A 15,769-nucleotide genomic window follows, 5' to 3' on the forward strand; every position below is an offset into this window, starting at 1 on the left:
CATTTGCATGCTACTTTTTACAGTGGGAGGCTTTGTGCAGGGTTAAGCACTGTGACTGGATGCAAGGTGATCTACAGGGTTTGTGAAATGGCTTTTGCAACAATACGTTGTATCCTATTATTAATATATTTCCTTGCATACAATTCAGCTGTCTCTGGCAGCTCTCCCCTCTTCTGCCTTCGAACTGTGTCACAGTTTGCATTGTCCATCTGCAGAGCGGAGTGTGGAGCTGTGGTTGCTGATTACTGAGATTTTCCAGCTGCACATGAGTGTGCCTGCATTCATGTTGGGTTTTTTGGTTTGTTTTTTTGGTTTTGTTTTTCCAGAGAAATGTTGGCAGCCTATTTTGATTCCCCAGGAGGCCCAGAAAATCTCTATGTGAAAGAAGTGGAGAAACCACATCCAGGAGAAGGAGAAGTTCTTGTGAAGGTCTCTGCAAGTGCTCTTAATAGGGCTGATTTACTCCAGGTATATATATATATATGTGAAGCAGATTTATGCATGTGAAAACTATACCAAATTTTCAAGCCCCTATGTGAAGTCTTGACAAATCTGAAGAGTTAAAAGAGCTTGGGCCTGGTGAGCATTGGGATGGGAGAGTTCACAGGGCTAAAAAAGATGTCTGTTGATTCAGCAGATAATTGTTTTTACCTGGGTCACTGCAATGCTGGGGTGGCATGAAAAGGCAGCTGCCTTTCAAGAAAAGATGTAAAACTGAGCTCCAATCTTTCCATATTCTCTGGGCATTTGATATGAACATGAAATGCTCTACTAGCTCAGTTCCAGTGTGGGGAAATCACATTCAGTTTGTTAAATCTGAGCTGCTTTAATTTGAGCTGAAAGTCTGCAACTGGGGACCATAATACCTCCCCAGCATGCATTGGCATGGACAAAGGGGACTTGCAAGAACCTGAATTTGCACACACAGTTTTAAGAATAAAACATACTTTGGAAGCGAGAAGTGTTGCCAGAGGATAGAAGATTCTCAAATTACTGGAACATTTGCACAGTGCAAAATCAGGATTAAATAAATAGGAATTTAGGTTAGAGGCATGTGAGTAAAATATCACAGGTCATTACATTCATTGATGTGTGGCTTTTCCTTCCTTGCCCTCTCTTTTCTTTTGTTTTAGAGGAGAGGGAAGTACCCTCCCCCCAAAGGAGCAAGTGATATTTTAGGCTTAGAAGCAGCTGGAAGTGTGGCTGAGCTCGGACCTGGCTGCAAGGGCCGGTGGAAGACTGGCGATGCAGTGATGGCTCTGCTCTCCGGAGGTGGCCAGGCAGAATATGTTACAGTACCTGAAGGCTACCTGATGCCAATTCCCTGTGGTATGACTTTCATTCAGGCTGCAGCCATTCCCGAAGCCTGGTTAACAGCCTTTCAGCTGCTGCATTTTGTAGGTGAGAGGTGTATTTGCAAATCTGTCCCACCAGAACAGCTCATCTTCCTTTCTGTTATGAAATCCTCTCTTTGTTGCCTCCATCTGAATGCTGTTTGCCTTCAAAGAACTCCGTCACTCCATTCACATGGGTCAGAGTCCAGTATGCCAGACCCAAATCCTGAAACCTTGACCACATCTCCCCCAGTCACAACTTACTCTGCTGATTGCATATTTACAAGGAAGGGTATGGAAAGATGGTCAGTTTTTCTTTTTGTCTGTATTTCTCAGATTGAATGGCAATTTCCATTAAGCCTAAACCCTGAAATAACTTACATGTTCTCCAAACAACTGAAAATGCATCCTACTTCTAAAGATTTGACTTCACTGAAAGCATGACCGTATCATGTACTTTCTCACTAATTGCCCATGGATCTACAGTAGTACTTCTTGTACCTTGTTTCACAGAGACATTAATTGTAGGTAAAATCTGCTCTGAGCTGATTTAAACCAGATGTAAACTCACACTCTTCGTATTGAAAACGTGCTACAGAGGCACTAACAGTAGCACTTGCCAGGGTTTTCCTCCGTTGACATCCTTCTTCTGTTCTTCAAATATCCTGTCTTCAGCAGTAGCACCTAAATCTCCACTAAAGAACAGGAGTTACAAACAAGTAACTTTCCTCACTATCCAAAATGCAGACTCACTTCGAGCAGTTTTGCGTGGTCAAATAGGACCATGCACTCGGTGCCTCACTTCCAGCAGCAATTGGTGGAACACAAACAAATGTGTTAGGGCAACTGGTAGATAGTAAAATGAAAGAACTGGTCTACCTTTCTACCCAGCACTTTGGGGTAACACAACTTCGTTGTTGAGTGACGTGATTTCTCAGTATTGACATCCTCTGAGTCTGTTTTCTGACGGTGGCAGTGGACAGTTCTGGTATAAAAAGGCTGACTGCACTCACCTAGGCAGCTTGTTCACAGATGCCCAGAACTGGACACGGCCAAGCCAAAGCCATTCCACTGAAGTCAGTAAAATGGAGTCCTGTCAGTACGCTGCGTGTTGTGTTAGTGCTGGCTTTGTTTCTTTTATGAAGGATATGAAGATGTAAACAAATCCCACTCAAGGGCATCTCTTTCAGCTTCCTCTTCAGTATTTTCCACCTGATCATGTTTTAATCCAAAGGTGATGCCAAAGAGGTGAACATTCCCCTTATGTCCTCCTTCAGGTAAAGTACAGAAGGGCGAGAGAGTGTTGATCCATGCTGGAGCTAGCGGAGTTGGCATGGCAGCCATTCAGTTGGTAAGACTGGCAAAAGCTATTCCCATCGTGACAGCAGGAACTCAAGAGAAACTGAAAGCAACAGCAAACACTGGAGCAGCTGCGGGGTTCAACTACAAGAATGAAGATTTTAGTGAAAAGGTCTTGACATTCACCCAAGGTAAGAACCTGTATGTGAAAGACCTGGTTACAGCTGAGGAGGAGTGCGTACCTCCTAACATAAGTGCCCACACACTCCATTCCAACTGTCACCTCAGTTGGTGAAGGAGCATACAGTAATGACCCCATTGGTACAACTTAACGTACTATTCAGCCCAAGAATCTGTCTTTCTTTAGTGTAATTGTGCTGTTTTCTGTATGGACTCTCTTTGGCTTTGTGTTCATTTGGGGCATAAATATTGCACCTGTGTTATTGTTGCCTCCACAAGGAACTGTGGGACCTAATCCTCATACTTGTCTTTGTGTCTGGATATGGAAACAAAATTTAGTTATCTGTTAGAAAAATTTAGCTTTTCTAGGCATTTCAGATGATTTATGACAAAGTCTGCATCTGGATATCTATGGTTCTTTTTTTTGGTGCTTGATTCTAGAATTGCTTAGAGGTTGAGCCAGTTCCTAATTTCAGTAGGAAGATTTAAATAGCAATTGCAGGATTGATTCTGTACCTATAAAGAAGATTTTAGTTTTCCCTGAAATTCTCCTGCATTTAACGCAGCTCACTGCTGAAATCTTTTCTGTTTCTACTTGAGGTTCTGGAGTAGATATTATTTTAGATTGTATTGGTGGCTCATACTGGGAGAAGAATCTCAACTGTCTGAGTACTGATGGCCGGTGGATTATTTATGGACTACTGAGTGGAGGTGAAGTACATGGACATTTGTTTGCAAGGCTGCTTTCCAAGAGAGCAAGCATTCATACAAGTCTATTACGATCACGAGACAAGGAGGCAAGTAATGGCTATCAACAGTGTATAGAGCTTGACCTTAAAATCGATGACAGTTCTGAGAGCTTTTGATATCAGTGTTAAAGCTGAATCTAACACATTATTACCCAAAAAGCACCACCTTGAACTGTTACTACATACTTTGGAAAACATTGCAAAATTAAGTTATAATATCCCTTTTCTATTTTTATCAAACACCTTCCTTTTACAACTACTGAATCAGAGGAATGATACCCAGGACTTCTTAACGTGCTTCATGAGTACCATAATCTAAAGATTTGGCCTAAGGAGAAACAAAGCTCAAGTGATCAGGCAACTTGATCAAGTTGGGGCTGGAGGAGGGGGAAGGGAAAAACCTCTAAATTTTTCAAAGTAGAGACTGAAGCTATTTGGATGCCCAGAAATTACCCTGTAAATATCATGTGGAAAATTCTCAGATATTACAGTAAAAGACAGCAGTGCAGATCCCTAAAATAGATTCTGTCCATGGTCTAATTTTTCTCAAGAATTTTATTGGTTTAGTTTAAATGGCTCTGCACTGAGCTTATACCACTTGCTTGGAGAATTTAATTGAATTAAAATATAATTAATCTAAAAGTTTTCTTGTTTGTAATTTACACCTGTGAGGTGTTTACATGTCTGTCTTACTATGCAAATGTCAAGTCTCCCCGAGAAGTGTGTACATTTTGTACAGTGTGCTTAAAGAGATACCTCTGTGAACAAAAATCATTGGAAATATCTTCAAAGTGCTTTTATTTTTTTCTGCAGTATAAGGAACGGCTGGTGAAAGCCTTCACAGAAGATGTGCTGCCATATTTTTCTGGAGGAACCTCCCCTCATCTCCAACCAGTTGTTGACAGCGTTTACCCTCTGCACGAGATTGCAGAGGCACACAGGCTCATGGAAGAAAACAAGAATATTGGCAAAATTGTCATCAAAATGCCTGCTTCATCTTAGAGAAAGGCCTACTGCTGTAGTTGTTTCAGGGACGAAATTGTTACGGGTGTTTGACAAGCAGAGATCTGCTTCAAATCTGCGATGATCTGTTGTGGGAGGATGACAAAAAGTAGGGGTAAAGCAACACCTTACAGGACGCACTTAATAAAAGGTCCATATTGCAGCTGTGGCAACCACGTCTTGAGTAAGTAAACAAAATGCTGGTGAGCGCTTCTCGGTGGAGAGCAGCCTGCCAGGCACGGACGGCCAGTCTCAGCTCTGAGTTCCCTCGCCACCTGCACTCCAGAGCCTGCTCACCCTCCATCATCACTAGCTGCGGCCTGGACCATCTCCCCTGACAGGAACCTGGCTGGACGGCCGGGCCCAAAGAGTTGTGGTGAATGGAGTTAAATCCAGTTGGCGGCCGGTCACGAGTGGTGTCCCCCAGGGCTCGGTGTTGGGGCCACTCCTGTTTAACATCTTTATTGATGATCTAGACGAGGGGATCGAGGGCACCCTCAGTCAGTTTGCAGATGACACCCAGTTGGGTGGGAGTGTTGATGTGCTCGAGGGCAGGGAGGCTCTGCAGAGAGACCTGGACAGGCTGGAGCCATGGGCTGAGCCCAGCTGGGGGAGTTTCACTGAGGCCAAATGCCGGGGGCTGCCCTTGGGCCACAACAACCCCCAGCAGCGCTACAGGCCTGGGGAGGAGTGGCTGGAGAGCTGTCAGTCAGAGAGGGACCTGGGGGGCTGATTGACAGCCGGCTGAACAGGAGCCAGCAGTGTGCCCAGGTGGCCAAGGAGGCCAATGGCATCCTGGCTTGTGTCAGCACTGGCATGGCCAGCAGGGACAGGGAAGGGATCTGAGCCCTGGGCTCGGCACTGGTGAGGCTGCCCCTCAGTGAGTGGGTTCAGTTTTGGGCCCCTCACCCCAAAAAGGCCATTGAATGACTCGAGCGTGTCCAGAGAAGGGCAACGGAGCTGGGGCAGGGTCTGGAGCACAGGTCTGCTGGGGAGCGGCTGAGGGAACTGGGGGGGTTTAGTCTGGAGAAGAGGAGGCTGAGGGGAGACCTCCTGGCCCTCTGCAACTCCCTGCCAGGAGGGTGCAGAGAGGGGGGATGAGTCTCTTGAACCAAGTAACAAGCGACAGGACAAGAGGGAATGGCCTCAAGTTGTGCCAGGGCAGGGTTAGACTGGATGTCGGGAAGCATTTCTTTCCAGAAGGGGCTGTTGGGCGTTGGAATGGGCTGCCCAGGGAGGTGGTGGAGTCCCCATCCCTGGAGGGGTTGAAGAGTCGGGCTGACCCAGCGCTGAGGGATCTGGTGGCGTTGGGAACGGTCAGTGTGAGGTTAGCGGTCGGACAGGATGATCTTTAAGGTTTTTTCCAACCCAGACGATTCTGTGACTCTGTGAACCGCCACTCACCGCCCGCCCGCCGGGGCTGGCGCCCGCGCCCCTGCGCTGAGACCGGGGGGCGGGGCCTGGGGCCGGGGGCGTGGCCACGCGGTCACGTTGCCCGCCCTTCGGGGAGGGGCGCGGAGACGGGCGGGCGGGCGCTTCCGGCGCGGTGCATGCCGGGATAGCATCCGGGCCCCGGTGAGGCGAGCGGCGCGGGAGGCGGCGGGCGGTTCCTTGCGGGTGTTTCTCCTCCAGGCCGCGGCCCCCCTCCTCGGACCGCCGCCATGGCGATGCAAGCGGCCAAGCGAGCCAACGTGAGTGCTCTCCCCTGCCCCCTCCCTGGCCCGCCTCAGCCCTCCAGGGGCGTGAGGAGGGGTCCCGGGCCCGGAGCCGAGAACAGGCCTTCCCGCCCGGTCTGGGCTCCTTCCGCGTCCCTGGCCGAGGGAGCTCGTCCCCCTCCAGGCAGGCCTCTTGACTGGCAGAAGCTCGTCAAGTTTGTAGTTGTGGAAGATTATAAAAAGACCAGCGAAGCTTTGTTAGCCCCAAGATTTAGCACGTAGGCTGCTGCTTCTTTTAAGGTTTGAAGTGAGTGCTCTAGGTCTAACGCCGTATGTTGTTCCTGCATCAGATTCGGCTGCCTCCAGAAGTCAATCGGATCCTGTATATTAGGAACCTGCCATATAAAATCACAGCGGAGGAAATGTATGATATTTTTGGGAAATACGGGCCTATTCGACAAATCAGGGTGTAAGTATTTCTGTTTTCTTTGAAAAGTTAAGGTTTTTATGTAGCTTTAATATAGCTGTTACATGTCACTAATCCTATTGCAGAAGGTAGAAACTGAATTTCACAGCTGAAAAAGTTAAATGCACTTTAGCGGTATCCCTCTGTGCCAAAGGTGGATGTGATGATATTTCTCTGTGAATTCCTTAGACAATAGCATTGCTGGCAGGTAGGGTGAAAAAGCTTAAACTGGATGTGAACTTAGGTAAGTTGGCAAAAATATGAGAGACTTACTCTCAAGTAAAGCTTAAATACAGCTTGAATACAAGCAGTTTTCATGTTTAATGAGTGTTAGATACTTAACTAATGGGAAAATAGAAATGTTACTATTGCTGCTGGACCTGTTGAGTAGAAACAAATACTAGCAACAATTCCCTGTCTGTTGAATACAGCTTGTCCCTGACCCACACGTTCTGGATAATGGTGATCTGACTGTAACTTTGTTTTAAAATGCATTGAGGTTATACGTGGCTACAGCAAATCAGATTCTTCTCCTTAGTTACTTCAAATATTGCAGAACCGAGCTCTGATATTGCTTGTTATTCTCAGTACTGTCTGATTGTTGTGGATTAAACCATAACTTTATCTGGTTAGTGTTTTGTTAAGTTTCTAGGGGAAAGAGTTGGCTGAAGCTGGAATTTGGGAAGAGCATTTGAGAACCATAGTAAGACTGGTTGGAGTATGACACTCATACAAAAGGATTTTTTTTTTTCCTTTTCTGAAAACTATATAGGAAGGGGAGGGAGAGGAGACAAAATGATGTTTAATACTTAAAAGAAAACATTGTAAGTCACGTTTCAATAGATGTACAAATAGAAATGAAATGTAGATTATATTTGATACGGGGTTTTTTGTACTGCTTTTATCTGGATGGTGGCAAAATAACCTGCAACATGAGTTCTCGACTAGGTTGCTGATCAAGATTAGAGCAGAATGTATCCTTGTCACATCACTCTCCATTTCCCTAAGCTCTGAGACTGGCGTGGGTAATTAATCCACGGTATGATTGTTTTGACTATGTAGGATGTAAATATGTAAACAGTTGAACAACAGTTAAAGTTAGTAGAACTTCACTAACCTAAATAGAACTGCTCATTCCAGAGCCATAGAGATTAAAAATGGTTGTTCAGTGTATAGAATAAAGTGAGTTTTATGTATAGAATTGCCTTCAGTAAACAAACAAGGACAGGGTGATGTACTGCTGATGCTGTGTTGGAACGTGTAGCTAGTGAGATCCTTTTTGACCAGGAAAGGGCAACAGAAGTGACTGGGGAAGTGGCTAAAGGAACAAGGGGCAGCATAAACTTACTGCTTGGCTAAATATGTGGAATTCTTCTCTAATAAGCAAAAAGACAACAATATTTAAGGTTTCTGAAAACATGTAGGTTGGAACAGTGTGACAGTGGGACACAAAGAATTAAGGCTTGTTGGGGGAGCTTTCCATCAGAGCATTGTGTTGGCGTATGTGTCTGACACGGAGCTGTGAACAGCCTCCCCACTACTAAGCTGTGTTGTTTTCCACAGAAGACCTGACATCGTGAGACAAGACATAATGTGGAACTCCCTTTGTAATTACTTTCGTGCTTTGTGCAGTTCTTATCCCACTCCTCTTCATTTTTGTACGTACCCTGGTGTGGACACATGTAATATCATTTGTCCTCAGGCATTTTCTTCTAAGAAGCAAGCACTTTAGAGACAGTTCTCATTATTAATTTTGCTATAACTATCTTTTAGCTGAGATTTTTTGGATTTAGGAACTCTGCAGTCTCTCTGGGCTAGTTAGTGTTATGTGCCCAGACATGTCTCCTGTCCCTCAGGCAAAGGAAATTGAATTGACAATCCAGTAGGTGATGGTTGGGTGTCTGAAGTGGTCTTGTACCAGTGGGGCTGGATTGACTCTCCAAATTGACTTTGTGATGTGCCGAGAGCCATAGTCTGTCCTAGGGAGACATCTGATCCAGACAGCCATTAACTGACAGCCTAATCTTGTAATATTAAATAAAGCAAACTAATCACCATAATAAAAACCTAAAGTATTTCCAGAAGTAGGACAACCCCTGACAGCAGCAGCTTCTGATAGTTGTTGTGAAGTGAATTTCCTTTAATACAGCACATGCCTCTGTCACATTTTCCTGTCATCTTTGACTCTGAACTGTAACTGGAGATTGGTGTGGAAAGCAGGAATGTATTTTAATATCTAGAAAGAAAAAAAGTTGGGTTTTTAGTGAGGTTGCATTAGTTAATCTAATCTGTCACCGCTAAAGATTAATAGAACTATTTCCCGTTCATTTTGTTTAACATTAAAACTGATCTTGCTCTGCAGTGGAAACACTCCTGAAACTAGAGGAACAGCCTATGTGGTCTATGAAGACATCTTTGATGCCAAAAATGCTTGTGATCACCTGTCGGGATTCAACGTGTGCAACAGATACCTCGTTGTTTTGTACTATAACGCAAACAGGGTACGTACACTTGGGGTTTTTTTGAATTACCTGTGAACATAACTAGCCCCCCAAAAAGTTGTTTGAAAAGATAGTTTCTTGGATATTTTTAAGAAATAAATGCAAACTGGTAGAGGGAGTGGATTGGATAAATTGTTAGCATCTTTACTTGGTGACTTGTGTGCAAAAAAAAAAAAGTGCCTTTGGACGAAGCGTGTGAAAAACATGTTTCTGGTGAGTGTACTTTGGAGAAGAGGAAGCAGGGGCCCTAAAACTGCACAGTTGCAACAGGATGTGAGATCTTGTTTGCAGGTAAAAAGCCTCTGGGTCGTGATGTTCCCACCTGTTACTGACAGTACCCAGGATCCTGTGGCGTCCTCTGAGGTCCAGGACTAAGCAACGCTGTTTGTGTGTGGTGTTGGTGTAGTTCAGAGTGACGTTGGTTGCAGTAACTGGGAAATAACATGTCATCAGATGAGATTATATTTTTCTTCTCACATCTTTTATTCTCCTAATTACAGGCATTCCAAAAGATGGACACAAAGAAGAAAGAGGAACAGCTTAAGCTTCTCAAGGAAAAATATGGAATTAATACAGACCCACCAAAATAAACTGATCTTTTTGGAAAACTGTTTTCAAGCCCTGCCACTGAGTTCTTGAACTAAACGTAGGAATTCTCAATGAAGTATAACTTTTTTAAAAAAAATTGATAAGCTGTAATTTGAAGCTTTAGATCTTCACATTAGAATTAAATGTAAAACACTGCAAGATTTGCTTTAAGATTAAACCCCCTAAATGGACATGGCTTCTCTGTGTTGTAAGGGTGACCTGGTAAATGCTGCATGACTGCAGCCCTGTTTCTAGCGGGACCTTTCAGGATCAGACCAAGCAGGTTGAGTGTTTCACACCTCCTGAAGTTCTGCCCAGTCTCCAGGGTGGATTTTAAGGGTGGCAGCCAGTTAACCCAGAGAGCTCAGGGGGCTCTGTACCAGCTGCCTACACAGAGGTAAACTTGTTACTCTCTGAAAATGGAGTGTTACAACTGGTCTGCCTGCCACAGGGATTTTTGTGCTTTTTTTAAAAAAAGGAAGTATGATTTGATACTTCATCACACCTGAATATTGTGCAGAAATTATTGTGCCTTTCTCCCTCTGGGAATGTTTGAAGGAACCTGACTCCATCGCATGATCATGAGGTTGCTTCTTGCTAGAAACCAAGCCCAAATCCATCTTTATAACGAAGTTTCTTTTACAAACTAGAAAATGAATAGCCTTTTAAAATGATCTAACTGCTGAGGTGACTTCAGTCAGAATATCTTGTTTCAAGTGATTCAGACAAAACTGGTAAGCTGCACTAAAATAATCTTGCTCTAATAGTGTGTTGCTGCAGGGCTGACAGTGGCGTGCGAGATCTTTATTGCTTGTACCCGGTTTGTACTGAGGTCAGTAGCTGCAACAGGAACACACTTCACACCTTTTAATGTTAAGTGGAGAACACCCGACCAAAATGAGATGATAGATGATGGCAGTAATTTTAGATACATGTAGTGTGATTGTTTTCTACTCGGTGTGGTTGAATTGTAATATATTTCATGTAGCATCTAGTGGAGGAAAAACATTTGACACTTTTCAGCACTTGTGTCCTGTGAATAAAAATTCGTGTGTTACAGAATATGCATAACCAGTATACTTTGGAACTGGAAAAGAATTAACTTCTGCCCCTGCTCTGAACCACCTGGAAGTCATGTGAACATTGGTAGTTTTCCTGCCTCGGGAGGATTTATTTTCCTGGATGTGATGTTTAACTCCCTGACCAGACAACTTCCAGCCCGTGCAGAACATGAGCAGATGCAAACATACTTTGCTTGAGGATTTGTAATTTAAGTTAAATTTTTTCAGTGCATTATACTGTCATAATGTATCAATTTCCTCATCCTTAGATTTGTATTGAAATCTGTCACTTAACCATGCTGTTCTGTCTGACTAGTAAAAAATAAGTGTGACTACATTGTTTTGCTTTTTTTCATCCAGGCTTGCTTTGTGCTGTGCTTCTGCATGTAGCCTTTCCTGTTGGAAAGGAAGTGATTTGTCACCTGCATGTTTGTGATACAGGTAAGAATTTGTAGAGCATCCCTCCCCGTATGTATGTGAATGCTCACGCGTGATCGGCCCCCGAGTGCTGGGGAAGGATGCCTGGCTGTGGGTACCAGCCTCGAGCTGAGGAGTTGCGTGTCACTTCTCAGCTGGGAGGAGCATGAAGGATGGTGGTGACGCTCCCAGCTGGCTGTTTGGCCCCAGAGCAGCAGGGAGGAGGCAGCTGACACTCGGGTGCCATTTCAGCTTTGAGTGGGTGCCCGGAATCCCACCTTGTGCCTGACCCGGGAGCGGTCTTGGGGACAGGGCTGCGTGTTCTGCTGCAGCTGGGACGTGAGCGAGAGCTACATTTGGTGTGTGTAGTGAAAAGCCTTGCCCTTACGCTGTGGCTTTTCCACACCTCTGTCCTTCCCGTAAAACTGACGCTGCTTTTTCAACAAGCAGCCTTGCAGGCCCCAGCGCAAGGGAGACTTGGAGCCTGAGAGCAGCTGGGGTTATGCCTCTGGACTACAGAAACGTAAAGCTCTGTGGCGATGTCACTGCTATCCCACTTGCCCAGCCCTGTGCTGCTTCTGTCGGGTGCAGCTGTGATGCACGTACATTAGAGCAGCTGTGATCTGCCGTCGTCCTTCTTAGGTGAGCAGTACTCCTGCAGTGCCAGCTTGGTTTTCAAGTTTTGCCCATCAGATTAATACAAACCTAAGGCAAAAACCAGCTTGCCTTAAAAATGTCTTAAGTGAATGAAAGGCTATTGGAGGCCTTGCTTCTGTGTGAACATCTGGAGCTTTTTAAAGGTTAGAAACAGCGCCCCCCCCGATATATGTGTACACATACGCACCATGTAGGCACATACACACACCTGCCAAACAGCAGGGTAACGGGGGCTGTTTACACCATGTGCTGGGCATTTGGAAGGCCTCTTGCTGTAACAGGAGCTGGGAGTGCTTGTTACCAAGCTGGATTTTGCCTCTAATAAATAATAATAAATACTACTAATAAAATATCAAAATGCTAATAGTTATGCCACATGCTGCCAGCCTTGTTTAAAATCATATGCAAATACCACATTGCTTCTGTCAATACCAGAGAGCATGGTGCTTGCACTGCAGTGTCTGTTTTGATGAGGATTTGATGCTGTTTGAAAAACATATATAAAAAGCAATTCTTTAGGGTAATAAGATTAATAAAAATTCCTTCAATGAATCCTCAAGATCAGCAGCTTTTGATTTCTCTGAGAGCTCAGCTGCTGCCTTTCATTAAATATTCCATTTCATACTTTTTCTTCTAGTGCCTGTTTGGGGCTTTGAATGTCCCTGCACATGTAAAATGAAATAATAATTTGTACCTGCAAGACAGAGGGAATGGAAATCGAATGCCCGGAGGATTGTTTTGATGAGGTCTGCTCAAGATTTTGTTTGAAATGTAATATCAAAGGACAGGGAAATGAGTTTAGTTATATGAATGGCAGAGGGGGCAGCAAATAAGGCAGATGTTACCAGCCTTGTACTCTGCATCTGTGCTGTTTTTTGTGTGTGCTCACTTCCCATTTAATTTTTCAGGAAGTAGGGCATGAAATTAAGCCTGGAAGGTCATTTTTTTCCATAGATGTTGTTCAGAAATTAGTAACAAGAGGATATCTGATTACACAGGCAATGACAGTAAATTTTTTCCAATCCATTATGTAGTGTTAATAATTATATGTACTATGTTGATCGATGATACAATTAAATAAATTAACGCATTTGCAGTCAAATAAAGAGCTGAAGATTACATTTCCTTGAAGACTTAATTTCCCTAAGTATCACAAAGCACAATTAGTTTTCCTTTCAGATTTTTTCTTTTTAATGAAATTGGCATGAAAAATGTAATAATCTCTGCTTCCAACAAAGGTCTCTGCAGAGAAAGGGTGATGAGGGAAGAGAGCTCCATCACCCAGCTGTAATAAGGATTTTACAGACTCGGTAATGGCTGGGTTGTACCGCTGAGGGCAAAAGGAAAGCGCACAGCAACTCTGCAGATACAGACGATAAGACTGAATATAATCAGCTCTTAAAGCCCAGCAGAAACACGTTTTCCCCTGGTAAGAAACGCGGCAGAAGTGGCAGGGCAGAGCGATGCCCTGCCCCTTGCTTTAGACGCAGCAGAGCGTTGCCAACGGCAGGGCCCAGGGCTGATGGGGAGCACGTGGCCACCCCAGGAACGCTGAGCCACTCCTTGGCACTGCTGCTCGCTTTCGGGGCATTCAAGAAAGGCCCCAAACCAGGTCCTTTATGTTGTTTTTTTCTTTTTTTTTTTCTTTTTTTAATGAGCAGCTAACTTAAACAGGGCCTGGTAGGAGCGGCTTTAGACCGATGTGCTGAATCAGCCAATGTTTGACAGGCGCGATGGGGCTGTTAGGTTTAACCAAGTCATCTACAGGAGCTCACACATCTGCCACTGCTGCGACCCAGCCTGCCGTCTGCAACCCACCGCTGAAATCACAACCAGCGACAGGCCAGGACAGTGCCAAAGGAGCCCGGGACCTTTTAAAAGAATTTGGGAGAGCTAGTGGGCACCAGACCCCAGCAGGTCTAATTCCCTAATTATTAACAGGAATTTAGCCTGTCCTAAACAAAAGAATTATTATGGAAAAGTGGATGTGTAAGGTTGCTGCTGCAGCGATCCCAGATTTCCACCAAAAAAAGGGTCCTAAAAGGCTTTTCATTTCTTTACAGAGAGGGGAGCAAGAAAAACAATTATTCCACCAACCCTTGGTGAATAATAGTCTGTAAGTGATGGGTTTTACAGGCTTATTAATTAACAAACAAAAATTTATTTTCTAAAGAAAGAAAAGCGTGAGCTGTAGTCGCTGCCAGACTGCCAGTCTTGCTTTTCTGTACTCCTTCTCTCTCAGCTCCAGGAGCTATCACCTGGAGACACCTGTGTAGCTTTGCCGTCTGTCTGCTCACGCTAGGTGTGTTCTCCTTACACACGCTCACACAAGGAAACAGCTCACCACCTGCTTGAAATCCTTCCATCAAAAAATCCGTTAGTTGACAGCTACGCAAAGAGTTTATAGTCAGTTTAAACAAAAATAACATCGTGACCCTGTGATGCTCTATTTCTTTGTATGAGAAATAATTAACAAAAGAGTTGATGAGTGTCTGAAGAACTTATACACCAAAAAATTCCAGTGGCCAGAGGAGAAAAACAGGAAATTGAAACTGTAAATATTGAGATTTTATTTGTTTTTATATATACTTTTAATTCTTAAATGAGACTATATTTTAAAACAGCAGCAAGCAGAACGTACAAGTTGAGAAAAGTGGCAGCGCAGGTAACTCTGTTTGGCTAATGCCCGTTCATGTACAAGGTGTACATTGGATTTTTTTTTTTTGAGCACCTTTTGTGTTTCTTTTTTCTTGGTTTAAGTGTACAGTAAGGCAGTGGTTTTTCAATAAGGAATATATATATATTTATATTTTATATATATTTTCAGTCATCACTGTGAATTCTTCTTACATGCAAATTAAATAAAATGTACAACTTGAAAATGTTACAACGGTAGACATTTTTCCCAAAGCAAAGCTTCTAATAAAAGGCAAATACGGACACCACAAAGTTAAAGAGAAGGAAGGCGTAAGAAACCAAAGGGCAGGCGCTATTGACAGGACAGCTTGAGCGGGGAAGATTGGGATTCCAGTGGAGATTTCTCCCGCTGCTGGCAAGGCGAGAAAGAATGGATGGTTATTAACAGATGTCTGCAGCCAACTCCCTCGAGAAGATTCACTCTAACCTGAGAAGCTCCACATCAAAGAGGAGAGTTGCGTTGGGAGGGATGACCCCAGGGTGGCCTGTGGCTCCATAGGCCATCTCAGGTGTGCAGGTCAACTTTGCTCTTTGTCCTAAGCTCATCTGGGTTTTGAATGTTGGAGAAAGAAAAAGAGAAGACAAGAAACAGTTATTAGGAGGAAAACAAAGGACAAATCACTGCGTGGCAGATTTACAGAATTGAGGAGAGTTGGGACCATCAGACTCATCTTTCAGCTTCAGGCTGAAGCTGCCCCCAACAGCTCGGACATGGGTCTCCTGACTCCTCTGGCTTCTCACAGCAGTTACTGAGGTTGCCAGAGCCGGTCTGGGAGTCACACCAAGGCTTTTAACACAGACTTTGGTCCATCCTGCCTATGCTGGGGCCAGCTGGAGGTGTGAGTTTTCCTTCTGCGGAGCGCAGGTACATGTAACACCATCAGCAGGCATTAGGAAAAGGCTCAATAACAGACAGGACCGGAGCTTGTATTCAGGAGAGATCAGTGCCGAAACACAGTTTGGTTCAGATTCTGGAAAGCACTCAGCAACATTTTTCCTTCTCCAGGCACCACCAGGGACAACTTCAAAACCATTGCTCAAACACTAATGCTGCAGGCACACAACCTGCTGCTGTTGGGCAGATGCAAAGCAAACAAATCCTACTTGAAAGAGGTACTTACTTCCCTAAACTCAACCCAAGCTCGAGGACAGGCATCTCTCCT

At 44.4% G+C, this 15,769-nt stretch overlaps 3 protein-coding genes across 5 annotated transcripts in view; 2 read left to right on the forward strand and 1 right to left on the reverse strand.

Annotated features, from left to right (window-relative positions):
- The first annotated feature begins 330 nt into the window (after positions 1 to 330).
- On the forward strand, positions 331 to 4,654 carry TP53I3 (tumor protein p53 inducible protein 3). Its single transcript, XM_074921870.1, has 5 exons — positions 331 to 468; positions 1,134 to 1,401; positions 2,612 to 2,824; positions 3,414 to 3,610; positions 4,376 to 4,654. The coding sequence occupies exons 1-5, from the start codon at positions 331 to 333 to the stop codon at positions 4,562 to 4,564; spliced, it is 1,005 nt and encodes a 334-aa protein (XP_074777971.1). The 3' UTR covers positions 4,565 to 4,654.
- A 1,453-nt stretch (positions 4,655 to 6,107) lies between these two features.
- Positions 6,108 to 11,170, forward strand: SF3B6 (splicing factor 3b subunit 6). Its single transcript, XM_074895549.1, has 4 exons — positions 6,108 to 6,255; positions 6,570 to 6,688; positions 9,048 to 9,186; positions 9,687 to 11,170. Exons 1-4 carry the CDS (start codon positions 6,226 to 6,228, stop codon positions 9,774 to 9,776), a joined length of 378 nt encoding a protein of 125 aa, XP_074751650.1. The 5' UTR covers positions 6,108 to 6,225; the 3' UTR covers positions 9,777 to 11,170.
- A 144-nt stretch (positions 11,171 to 11,314) lies between these two features.
- FKBP1B (FKBP prolyl isomerase 1B) overlaps positions 11,315 to 15,769 on the reverse strand; it is a 92,847-nt gene continuing 88,392 nt past the window's right edge. For all 3 annotated transcript variants that reach the window (XM_074895551.1, XM_074895552.1, XM_074895550.1), the window contains one exon: positions 11,315 to 15,152. In XM_074895551.1, the coding sequence (XP_074751652.1) occupies positions 15,024 to 15,152 (129 nt within the window). In that variant the 3' untranslated portion in view covers positions 11,315 to 15,023. The remainder of the gene's footprint in view (positions 15,153 to 15,769) is intronic.

This window comes from Athene noctua, chromosome 1, assembly GCF_965140245.1.
Source record: "Athene noctua chromosome 1, bAthNoc1.hap1.1, whole genome shotgun sequence".
Taxonomy (NCBI): Eukaryota; Metazoa; Chordata; class Aves; order Strigiformes; family Strigidae; genus Athene; species Athene noctua.